Source organism: Antedon mediterranea, chromosome 3 (genome assembly GCF_964355755.1).
Source record: "Antedon mediterranea chromosome 3, ecAntMedi1.1, whole genome shotgun sequence".
In the NCBI taxonomy this organism is placed as follows: domain Eukaryota; kingdom Metazoa; phylum Echinodermata; class Crinoidea; order Comatulida; family Antedonidae; genus Antedon; species Antedon mediterranea.
In genome coordinates this window covers 27340362-27353241 of record NC_092672.1, presented here as the reverse complement: position 1 = coordinate 27353241, position 12880 = coordinate 27340362, and the positions used below count along the sequence as shown (strand labels likewise).

At 32.3% G+C, this 12880-nt stretch overlaps 2 protein-coding genes and 1 pseudogene across 3 annotated transcripts in view; 1 reads left to right on the top strand and 2 right to left on the bottom strand.

Moving 5' to 3' along the window:
• Positions 1 to 709: 709 nt before the first annotated feature.
• LOC140043786 (cytochrome P450 3A24 pseudogene) lies at positions 710 to 2944 on the bottom strand (annotated as a pseudogene).
• Positions 2945 to 5038: 2094 nt separating this feature from the next.
• On the top strand, positions 5039 to 9696 carry LOC140045123 (uncharacterized). Of its 2 annotated transcripts, none has more exons than XM_072089880.1 (7): positions 5039 to 5274; positions 5498 to 5583; positions 5814 to 5876; positions 6458 to 6537; positions 6856 to 6986; positions 7303 to 7369; positions 7838 to 9696. In XM_072089880.1, the coding sequence occupies exons 2-7, from the start codon at positions 5510 to 5512 to the stop codon at positions 7966 to 7968; spliced, it is 546 nt and encodes a 181-aa protein (XP_071945981.1). In that variant the 5' UTR covers positions 5039 to 5274; positions 5498 to 5509; the 3' UTR covers positions 7969 to 9696. The 2 variants fall into 2 exon arrangements, with proteins under 2 accessions (XP_071945981.1, XP_071945980.1); XM_072089879.1 differs by having other exon boundaries at positions 5238 to 5292.
• A 253-nt stretch (positions 9697 to 9949) lies between these two features.
• LOC140045121 (ubiquitin carboxyl-terminal hydrolase 5-like) overlaps positions 9950 to 12880 on the bottom strand; it is a 28288-nt gene continuing 25357 nt past the window's right edge. The window contains exon 21 of the mRNA XM_072089875.1: positions 9950 to 11322. Coding sequence (XP_071945976.1) covers positions 11235 to 11322 — 88 coding nt within the window. The 3' untranslated portion in view covers positions 9950 to 11234. The remainder of the gene's footprint in view (positions 11323 to 12880) is intronic.

The window sequence follows — 12880 nt, the reverse complement described above, 5'->3', positions numbered from 1 at the left end:
AGAGAATTCTAATTAGGCTTTTTGATTTGCAACGACCGGCGGTAAAGCTGTTCCACTAAAACCAGGATGGCTTTAACATGTCGTGTACCAAAGCAGAGAATATAAACTTTGACTGAACAACTGGTCTTGGAGAAAACGTTTGATTGGGTCCAGAAAAGTTGTTAGACGCTCGAAAATATGGGGGTTTGTGTAGACCATGTTCCACAGAGAAGAGTAGTCTGGGGTACATACAGAGTTTTGACCTAATATTAGTAAAAAGATAAATATTTTTGCACATATGGCGTTTCATATGTATACTACATTTCAGGTTCAGAGAAACTTCAAAAAGACTTGAAATAACTAGAGACTTGGGGCAAGTTTAAGAGAAGAGGTGCGTCGTATTATTTTGTGGACGCTAAACAATTAAAAGAGATATGGTCGATTTTCGCCTCATCAATAAATGTTTTTATAAAGACTGGCATGGCGCGGAACTTGCCATAGTGTCTAATTATTTTTTCTGCTTACGAACGCTGCTACCAAATTTGTTTGACCAACAAATGTTTTGTACAAACGAGGCTTCATCATAGTGAAAGCCATGTGCTGTGTATGCATGATCTAAAAGGTAGATGTTGAATACAATTTGTTAAACCCAAAATAAAGCATGCACAAGTCAAACTGGAAATGTGATCTTTATTTGATTCGTTTTTATACAGTAATAGTATAAGCCTACTGCAAATGATTTCATTTAAAGTTCAAAATTGTAATTTTTTTCTGTAACCTATTATTATTACAGTATTAACATTTTTGTCATCAGGAAATGCAATATTTTGCACAAAAGTATAATTTATAGGTGGAGTGAATCAGTGAATTTTAAAATAATGTTTTATTTTTGTAGTTTCCAAGACTTAGCTACTCTCAAAACTACTTTTTCTCAAAGTAAATTTAAGTCAATGTTTATTATTATTTTATTTTAAAATTTGTTCATAAATCAAAACCACAACCGGTAATAGGGTAAAATTTGTCAAATAATTTACAATCATTGCATGGATGTTGTAATTGGATTCTTCTGAAAATGTGCAGTATTGACTTGACTACTGCATCTTCTCAAAACCAAGTGGAATACCACTCTTTGGAATAACCTGGCCGATGTCACTTTTTTTGGATTCTATAGGAATAGGGGTATTCTTAACTGGAACGGATCGATACTTTCGGAATATGTGCACAACTGCAAATTTAACTGTTGTCAGAGCAAATCGCATACCAACACAGTTCCTAGGCCCATGTCCAAATGGAATCCAAGACATTGGGTGGTGTTTTTCCTTGTTCTCCTTGCTAAATCGCTCGGGGTCAAACTTTTCTGGTTCCGGCCAGATACTAGGGTTGTGATGGATTGCCCAAATTGGAACGACTACTCCAACACCCTTTTCAATTGTAAGGTCACCATCCGTCCACGTTGAGGTACAAAGCCTGTCTGTCGAAGGAGCAGAAGGATACATCCTCAGGGTTTCTTGAATGATCTGGTCCAAATATTCCATTTTACTTACATCTTCATATGTCACTGTGTCTTTACCTTTCAATATGTCTTCAATGTGGTTAACAAGCTTATCTTGTATGTCAGGATTAAGAGCCATTGCGTAAGAAATGAAACTTAATAGAGTACTGGTTGTGTCATAGCCAGCAGCTATAAAAAATAAAGATTGAGCCATCATCTCTTCGGTTGAAAGTTTCTTTTTTGGTACACTTTCTGCATTTTCATCAAAACTGATCTTGAGCCCATCTTCCTCTTTTGTGATGTCCATATCATGCGCATCAATCATCAATCGAATGAAATCAATTCGTTTGTCACTTGGGTCCTTTTTTCGTCCTTCGACAACTTGTTCGGTTACATCCATAAAGAATTTAATTGCGCTTTTAGAAAAGACACCTAAGCCTATTGAGTTGCACAATTTTCCGAATCCAGGTATCATCATAGCAAGGGCAAACATCCATATCTGCCCTCCATTAAGCATTGTCTTTATGTTTTTGATAAATGGGTTTTCTGGATTTTTCACAGAGTCAAGCTGAAGTCCAAAGTTTGTGCTAGAAACAACATCCATCATCAAGCAACCATACACGTCCTTTACGTTGATATCTTTCCCTTCTTTAATAAGGTCCCCAATTCTTTCTGGTAGACTTTGACAAGCTGCATTTATCAATGGCACCATCATTTTAAGCTTACCTGAGCTGAAGGTCGGAGTAACTGTATTTCGAATTCTCTTCCACTCATGGCCTTTTAACTGAGTCAGCCCCTTATCAAAAGGTTTCATATCGAGGTCACCAACCGTTCTGTGATCTTGAAAATTGTCAAAATCCTTGATAAGTATTTGTCTGAGTTTATCCAAATCTCCTATTATTATATGTGGTCTTCTTCCTTCGTATATACCAACAACAGGACCATGCTTTAGAATGTACTTCAATTGACTTTGGTGCATACCGGTTGTAAAGAATATTTCAACACCATTTCCAAGATAGGGCAGTGGTTTTGGTCCAGGCACACCTTGATCTTTCCAATAGGATAAACCCCATATGCCATAGATATACAGTAGAATTACAACACACAAAACGAGCAGCCATGTAGTTGTTTCTAAGCCAAGAAAAGCCATCATCAACCTTAAGTAGTAGAAGTGAGGTAGGCTAAACTGTTTGTGTCGTAATACCGCAGTAAGTGCTGAAGTCGTAGTTTTGGTTTAGACTGATGCAAGTCCGGTGACGTGTGTGTTTGTTATCTCGGCTCAGTGTTAACTTTCACACAATGATGTAATAATAATAGAAAGATACCTCATTAAGTAAATAACCAAATAAGGTCATCACGTTTGTTGTCAAGTCAACAAACTAAAGGAAATGGTGAATAATCAAAACACAAATCAGATAATATAGATAATCGAACTTGGCAGTGTCCATTAATCACATTACATACATTAGGTGCGCATGCGTTTAAATATGTGCTCAAACGGATTTAGGCTCTTCCGATAGTGATTATGACATACGGACAAGGCCAGAAGGTCATAATTCCGAATGTTTATTATAAAGTTGGCTACCCAAAATCTGATTAAAACGGCCTCAAATTACGCTAATGCCTCCCCCCCCCCCCCCACACACCGTCTGGGAATTTATCCCCCGTGTCGGAGATCCTGCAGCCACCACTGCTTTCAACAAATTGCGTTATACGAGTAGGCCCTAACGTCAGATATGTAACAGGCTACGCACGTGTAAGTTAACAAAATGGTGAAAATTATGCTAAATTTTGAAATTAAATATAGATCGTCAGAATGCTCGGGAACCCCTATCTATTTTATGAGTTATTATGAAATTAAGAGGAAAACGTTGATTACGTCATTATTAATTGCATATTGAATACATACAAACTTAACATTAACCTTCTTCTTCCGGTGTATAATCTATCTCCACCAAAGTGGTTATACTAGGCCTACTACTGCATAGAAAAATACACGGAGAATCTTTCTGATCTTCAACTTTCATTCAGAATTGTGTGTAGCTCGGTGGTCTGTGATTATCGCGGCTAGGCCTATATAGCATTCAAGGTACCGAGATCGAGTTTCACCTTGGGAAACGAAACAAAATAATTTTTTTTTATCATCCGTATTGTTTGTTCAATTTTATTTCTTAGTGTAGGCCTATAGATTATATCCATGATTTAAAATGAAATCTAGAGAAAAAATAACTTAGGGCCATTTTATGTCTTTATTATTATGTGGTTTATGACATTTTACGCAGAGGGATCTTTGATCGGATTGTGGTACCGACTATTGTATTTGCGTTAGCAAGATCCTATGTTATAAATAATTAAAGATTCTGACAAAATCAAGCAATCAATCAAAATAACTTTTAAAAATTAATTATCTTAATTTAAATCAATGCATTATAGGCCTATAACCTATAATTCGTCATAGTGACGAATTAAATCTAGTTATGAGCGTACACCTTGACGTTTTAGTAAGTAGTGCAATCAGACATAGGCCTATAGGCATGCATTTTCCTAGCGTTTCCCGTGTGTTTTAGGTGTTTAATAAAACTGACCACCCCGGCCTGTTTATGTTTTGAACTTCGGCTTCCATAAGTTTTTACCCCTTGGTCCACCTTTATTAGCAACTTAAGTATAGGCACGTTTTTCCAGATAATTTTTCCAAAGAAATTCTGAAGTGCATTATCTTTATCTATTCTTTTAAAGATGTATTGTCCCTTCAAACACAAAAAAATGAAGGTCAAAATATTCTAAATTTTAATTCGCCATATCAAAGTAATATTAAAGTTATTCACTTTAAGTCGAAAATTCGAGTCAAAAGCAACAAGTTTACGTAATTAACAGTTAAATTAGTTTGATTACATTTCGTCTGGAAAATCGTCGCGAGCGAAAGTAAACAAAGATTTCAAACCACAAGTACGCATTCTGCATATGCTGATTAGGATTGTTTACAACTCGTCACGGTTGAGAAGGTGTTTTCACACAGATCGCGAGGAAGTTTTATGAGTATGCATACAGAGTAGCCAAATAAGCGCGTTGCTGTATGAGGTATGTTTTGATTGAAAACTTTGACTGGAAGTCAAATTTTTTGAACCAAAAAACGTCTGTATTTCAGTTAAATGATATTTTTTTTCGACAAATTTTTTGTGAAAGTTAATAACTATTATGATACTTCAAAATGACCCACTTTTTTCGAAATCTTTTATTTTTTATTTTTTTGGAATTTGACAAAGGGACAATACATGAACTTCGTGCGTTAATTTTTTTCTACGACTTATTGCAATATCATTATCAGCTTTATCAAACCATCCGCCTATAATACTTTTTTGCGGGACTTTTTTTTCACTTAATCATTTAGGCCTATAATGTTAGCACCTGGTTCAAATAATTAAAATATAAGCAACATTAATTATAACTTGTAATGTGCTGTTTTAATACTGAACACCATCAGTAAAAAGAGGAACCGCGTGGGAAGCCTAATTATAGGGACTAGACATTTTTAAAAGTATTTTTTGCATTTAACTGAAAGGGTTTAAATTAATTAAAACTGTTCCAGTAACATACATGAACATAAATTTGAAAGTATTAAACTCTAAACAATGCAATAATGTAATTCGTTGCATAAAACATTTTGTTAATAAATTAAATTGCACGAAATCTGCTTGATTGACTAACGCCCTCAACTTATGTAGCCTGGTAACGATGACATCACGGTGAAGCTTTGAGGAGAATTAATGGCGGATCGATCGGAGAGCTAGTTAGTGTTAGGCCCAGTGAGTGAAAAGTGATTGGTAAATTACTTTTTAAAGGCTTTATTAATCAATAGTTCTGTTTAAGGATATTCTTGCTACATATTACTATTTTTTAGGCATAGCCTAGGCCTACTACTAGGTAGCTAGGCCGCGCCTTGGCCCTTGCCTAGCCGGCCGTAGGACTAGCCTAGGCTACCTACATACATAAGAGCTGTGGCAGTAAATTAAACTCATTTCCTTTCAGAACTGCTTGAAGATGTGGTGGTATACTTTCGCTCATGTTGTTTATCACTTGATACGTTGGTTCCCGAAAAACAACAGACTTAAAATGTACGTTTTTATCTTTAATACTAATTATTATCAACAAAACTTTTTAAGCTGTATTACAAGTTGTTATAATTAAACTGAAGTGTACAGTAGTTCCAGATTTTAAATTGTTTAATATTTGAATGTCCTGTATATTAATTTTTTTTATTTAAAAAAAAATATTTTGCAATTCAGCCTTTGGGCTGTATTAATGCTCTATATCTTTCTATTGAATAACTTTTATTTATTTTCAGTCGAATTGTAATTGTTCTGTTTTCATTCGGGTTGCTGTTTCCTCAATTGTTCGTATTGTCCAGGTAATTATCCAAAATAATAAAACCTTTGGGAAAATGTACGTCAAATGTAAATTATGCAATAAATTAAACCAACCGACCGACTTCCAAAGTAAACATAATGGCTGGTAAATTACTGCCTTTAATAACTCAACAAAAAGGACATTCATTTTATTATCCAAATATCACGAACTGAAAAATGGTAACAAATACCAAAGATTTCTAATTGAAATGCATGCTTTTAAAAAACCAACATGTCTACTAGCCGAGTTCAGTTTTTGGTATAGATACGAAATGACACAAAACTTCAATTGCATTTTAAAAAGAATCAAATTGTACCAAGTTCCAACATGGTGTGGTTTTCCATTGATAGCAATTTAACACTCACAATCTTATAAGCTCTATCTACAATATCAAACTTTATTTGACAAAAAATGTGATGTGTCCATATATTGACACGATAATGCCACATCGCTACCATATTTGAGCACATCACACATTTTTTTATCATCAAACTAGTTTGATAGTGTAGACAGAGCTTTAGGGTGTTAGAACGTGTATCGTCGTGTTATTGTCATTTGAATAATATTGTTTTTACTTTGTAGGGAGCATTCAACTCGGTATTGTGGCCAGCATTTATTTGATTTTCTTATTGTCTCCATTGTTTTTACTTTCTTCATGATTGGTATGTATATTATCAAATAAAATTTACTTTTTTAGTCATAGTCATAGTATCTTTATTTGTCCATTAAAAAGAATTAACAGAAATTTGTTATGGAAACTGGCGTATCATTATATAAATAAAACAGTAAAAATATACAGAAAATTGCACCCACACAGATTTTAGGGTGACTTCTCTTTACACATAATTCCTTACTAGTTTTAAGCTCATGGACCCAAATATGGCAGTGTCCCAATATGGGCACATTACATTTGTTTGCCACATAAAATGTGATAGTGTAAACAGAGCTTTAAAATATGTTAATTTGCTTGTTTCTTCCAGGCTTCAGTTTTATATTCTCGTTGATGGACCCTGTACCATGGGAGGTGAAGCTAGCTTTTCACATCTTTGGTGTCATAGCTTTTGTAATGGGCTTAACTCTAACTGTTTTCGCTTCATTAGCTGTTGATTGTGTAAGTATAGTGTGGTAAATGGTTTGTGTACTTAAATTCTTTTCAAGTGAAGTATAAAGGGTGGGTGAAAGGCCTGAAACCCATACCTCCTCCCTTTTCTCTAAATCCACCTCTGATGGAAATTGGCAAGGACCAAAGGCCTTTCACCCAGCCTAAAGCTTACTTTAAATGGCCATCCTAATTCTGGATCACTTTTAGGGCCTAGGCTGTGTGATGATTGTCTGATACTACATAGTTTTTTTATACATTGGCGGAGGTATGTAATCTCTAATTGCTCTTGCTATTTGTAAATTGGATTGTTTTTTTTTTCCATCAGAGAAACAACACCCTGGAGCTTTACTATCTGTCTGTTTCAGCTGCAGTTCTCACTGTAACATCTTTCGGTAAGTAATTCATCATTAGGCCTAACAAATGATTTGATAGGCGAAATTTTTTTACTTTTTGAGCCTCTTTTGACTTAAATATGGTTTATTTTTTATATTGTTACTGTATGAAAATAAAAGTATACTATATTAAACAACTATTGAATGTTTATGAGTGCATTGGTACAAATAATTTAATACGGTGAAAATAGAACAAATTGTCATCTTTCACCGAATGAATAATTTCTTCCATTGCACAAATTTAAGACATTCATTATTTTCCAAGTCTAGCCTTATAGTCAATGATTCAAAGTCTATTTTAATGATAAAAATATTTCATTCGACACCACCTCATTAAATAGAGAAATCAATCTTTTTCAAAGATTATATTCTCACCATTCAACAAATACAGAACATTCATTATTTGTATAATTCAATTTTTTTTGTTACATATTTATTTTGAACACACAAATTATTTTTCTTTTTCAGCATTTTTAATGGTAATGATACCATTTTGGCTCTTGAACTACTTCTTTCCAAACTCTGTATTGAATCGCAAAGAACGGACAGGCGTCTGCTATGAGCCAACGGCTTGTTGTTCTTGTCTCTGGCACATTTGAAATAAATTCACAGAATGGTTTTACATAATATTTTTTATAACATTTTTATATCGTCAAGTTCCCACAATGATCATGTTGATTATCGAAAAGCTCGAAGTCATTGTGGTGCCCGTCTTTCACAGCTAGTTTGGGGGTTTAATTTTATTTCTTTTTATAACTTATTCCATTTTTTTTTTTAGTTTTTATTTTATTAATTTTTAAAAAATTAATGTTTTAAGGAGTTTCTTCGAGTTGCCTTAATTTAAATGCACTATTAAGTTTTATAGCTATGACATTGTAAATACTGTATCATATAATTTTAAATTAAGAGCACTTAACAACAAAATGTGCTAAATAAATGAACATTTAAAACTGTGGAAGAGTTAATTTTAAAAACTAATCATGATACAAAACAAGTAAATTGAATTCGGGCCACTAAAAAACTAATTTACTGGCCCGAAGGTTTATTCTAAAAGTATGTATATTTGGGTTTTAAAAAAACGTAACAGTTTGTTTATTTTAGCATTATTTTGATGAGTGTGCAGGTTTAGAGTTTTTCACTTTATATTATTGTACCGTAGTGACCTTTCCACTTATATATATGCATATGCAGAATGACTTTTTGACTCAATAGGCATGTAGTCTAGTGATTTGCCATTGTTGATAAGACGTAGATTGATAGTGGCCTGTTTCTGCTGCATAGTGCTGAATAAACAGTTTATTCAAAATATAATTTTTAAACCGTCTGCATTTCTGCTAAATTTGTGCTCCCAAATAATCCGTTTAAATAAGTGATCTGGTCGTTGACAAAAACATTACCCAAAATGCAATGCGATCAGGCGGTCAAACTTTATACTATACTGTCAATCAAATAATTGTTATTTTGCGTTGCATCTAAGAGTTGCACGTTTGAAAAACCAATGATTTTTAAAATTTTCATTATTAATTAATTGGGGGTAATTTATTCACTCAGTTATTAAACAGTTTTTGCAGCAGAAACAGGCCCAATGTTCACAGGAAATGTTTAAACATGCATCGTCAGATAGCTATCCCAATGGAAGCCTCTCAGCAACACTGACCAAGTCAAAAATAAAATAGTAGATCTAGCCCCTACAGTGTTCTGCCAAAACCGGTTTACCAGCATGATTTAACGGAATAAACTGCTTCCAACCGGTATTAAAAACAGTGTAAGAAAATATAACATAAAATAAACACTTATCTAGTAAGTTGTAAACACAGAAAACCAGAAACTCTCCCAATACCAGACCAAAAGATACGGAATTCCTTTTTAACATTAAAAGCACATTCCGAATACCAGGCTTTCTGGAAAACCAGACATACAGTAATTGGCCAGCTCAAAGGTGTCCCCGAGAATGGGAGAGTTGACTGAGGAGGATAATCAGAAACTATATTTTGTCAATTGTAGGATTATTGATAATAAGATAAGATATGATAGCTTATTCCTACTCAAGCTTAATTCCAGAATTGATTTCTATAATACTGGGAGAACACTACCTTGATGAATTTATGAACTCTAGATGCGAGGCGTAGCAGTGACATAGGTTAAACTTTGACCTGATGTGGTCTGAACATTCCATCAATCTGAATTAAGTTAAGTCATGTTGTGAAATTTATTATTGTAAACTATGTGTAATAATACTATAGTAAAAGAAAAAGATATATTTATTGTTTATAAATGATTGAAATTGTGTATAAGATATGGAAATAAACTTTATCTGCACTTTTAAATACTGTATTTATTCAAAATCTAAACATTATTATTATAGTAAACCCTTTTTTTGGGACATCCCTTTTCGACAAAGGAACAATTTGCTGTGTCCTGAAGGTTTATTGCCATGCGCAAATATTGTGTTATTAATTACCATAAAAAAAAATTTAAAAGGGCAATTTTTCGAAATTGTTCATTTCCCTGTACTATTATTAGCATTGATTTTTCGAAAAACTACATGCGCAGTAATTCTGCGCATTTACGGTGGTATAATACTGAAATTTTGTCATTTTTCGAAAATAATGCACCGAATGCATTATGTGATTCTGTACATGTCAATTATTGTATGGTAACCAGCTATGTAAAAAATAAAAGGGTCAAATTTTTGCCATATTTCCAACATTTTCGAGTCGGGTTGGTGAATTTTCCTGTACTAGGTATATATATAGATTCATTTTAAAAAATAGGCCAAAAATATATTATAATAGGGAAAAGTCAAGTCAATTAGGGTGGTAACCAGTTATTTAAAAAGAAATTGCCAAAAATATTGACTTACACCACATATGTGATTCTTCACAAGTCAATTTTGCTATAGTAACCAGTTATGTAAAAAAAATAAGGGTCAAAATTTTGACATTTTTCAAAAAATGGAAAATAAATATTGACTTTTTAGAATATGTTGAGGTATATGCGCAGAACACATTATGTGATTCTGTGCATTCCAATTATTGTTTAAGTAGCAGTTATGTAAAAAAATATAAGGGTTGAAATTTGGCCATTTTTAGAAAATTTCCCTGTACCAGCAGTTATGTCCACAAAAAAACTCCATTATTATGAAATAATATTGCTATATATGGTCATAGTATTGCATTATTATCATTTATTTAATAATGATTTTATTATTTTAACATCTGAATTTGTTTGCTTTGTATTGTTTTATTTTCTTTATAAACGTTTTCATATTTATGTTGAATATGTATTTTATTTCGATTTATAGAGGATTCTGAAATATCAGTTATCAGAAAAAATGCATGTGATATCCTCTCTAAAGATGGTTAATACATTATAATAAAAAATATGCCTTAACAAAAAAAACTGAATTTCAATTTAAAAGTAACATGTATCTATTTAAAACACAACCCAAAACTTAGTTTTGCAGTGTCTATATTCAGCTTAAAGATGTATTGTCTCCCAAAAACATTTTTTTTTTAATCGGACTTTAGGCAATGTTGTAGTTCTATTTCTAGTTTTATTCACCAAAAAACCAAAACAATAATGTTTTTAATTATTAAAAACATTTAACGGCTAAGTCAACCAAAAACCTATTGGCTGGCAGCCAGTCTTTTCAAGTAAATCATTTTTCCAATCCAATTTTTGGTCAAAGTGAATAACTATTATGGAACCTTGAAATGCCATATTCAACAAAAAAATAATTTAAAAAAATTGTCAGTGGGACAAATACATCTTTAAATAGATTGTCACATGCATGTACTCAAAATGTTCAATTATATATTGCTAATGGTATGAACTGTCTGCTGCCATCAGATGGTCAGTATTATCAGTGACGTTGGTACAAGTATAAATAGCCAAGATCATATGGAAGCTTCTCAGACAATGCTACTTTGTTGTCGTTATATAACACCCACCTAATAAATAAATAATTTAAAAATTATTCAATATATAATTATTCAATACATAATGTAATAATAATGAGGGTACGTTTATTGTAAATACATAATATAAAAATAACGCTTAAAAGAGAACGACGTTTCGACTCCATCATGGGGTCATTATCAAGTCCAATGAATAAAATATAAAACAACAACTAATTAAGTAGCACAAGCCAAGGGTCAAAGTTTAAATAACAAAAGACCTATTGTCTAACATCCTGTCAAATGAAAAGCTTAGCTTTTACAGAGTCACTTTGTTTATTCAGACTAGGTTTTAATTGTCTGATATACAACATTTCATAGATAAGACAGTCAAATTTGTTTTTGCATTTCCTAAGTATACTAAAACATGAATTAATTTTACTTGGATTAACAATCACGTTATGATCCTTCAAATGCTGTCCTATTACATGAGGAAACTTTCCCTCTTACCAAATTTCTAACTTTTGAACCAGGTTTCGCCTGACCTTGATAGTGACAGCCTAATGACTTTACTCAGCATGTGACCTCATTAAATGCTAAATGGATTAAAGCATGTAAGCTATCTAGGTATTTCCTGTGATCTTTTTTACTGAACATTAAAAAAAAGGCAGCAACCAAAACACTCAACAAAATAGAACTGAAACGAATATAATATCCAAATATTTATTCATTAAACAACATATTTTTTACAAATGAAATGCATCATCTAATAGAAATATTTGAGTAGCTTTCACCAATTAGGCCTACTACTGCAAAGTAAATACCATGCAAATTATTTTTTTAAGAAACAAATCTAAAATTCACTATTTTATGTTGTTTGTATTTATTTTATCAGTTAACAAGTAAATAGGATGCATAAAACTGTACTGTCAAATTTAAAAAAAGAAAATTCTTTTTACTCCCTATTACACAATAGCTGTACAACAACATGATAAAAACCTGTAAAAACATTAAAGTCACTGGAAAATAATCAACCATAACAATTACTATGTCCAGTTTAAAGGCATTATCCATTAACATGGTAAAAAAGCTTCATACTGTAAATTTACTTTATAACTGTTACATACAAAAAACAAAACAATATTTATCAGCTTGCCTTTAAAGAAATTCAATACCACTATGATGAACTGTGTATCCCATTATTGGGTAAAGTCATTGATTTGATATAACAACATTTGATTTATATTAGAAATCAGTAATAGGATTTATTTATGGGATACATAAAACTGTAGGCCTACTGTCAAATTAAAAAAAATGAACTACTGTTTATTTACACATTACACAATAGCTGTACAACAAAATGATTAAAAAAAACTGTACTACTGTATAATATTAAAATCAATGAAAAATAAATAATCAACCATCATAACCATTATTCCAGTTTAAAGGCATTATCCATTGCATTAACACGGTACAAAAAGCAAGTACGGCCTACTGTAAATTTACTTTAAATATATAACTGTTACATACAAAAAAGACACTAACACAATATTTATCAGCTTGCCTTTAAAGAAACTCATTTCCACTCAGTACCCCATTATATTCTTAAAGC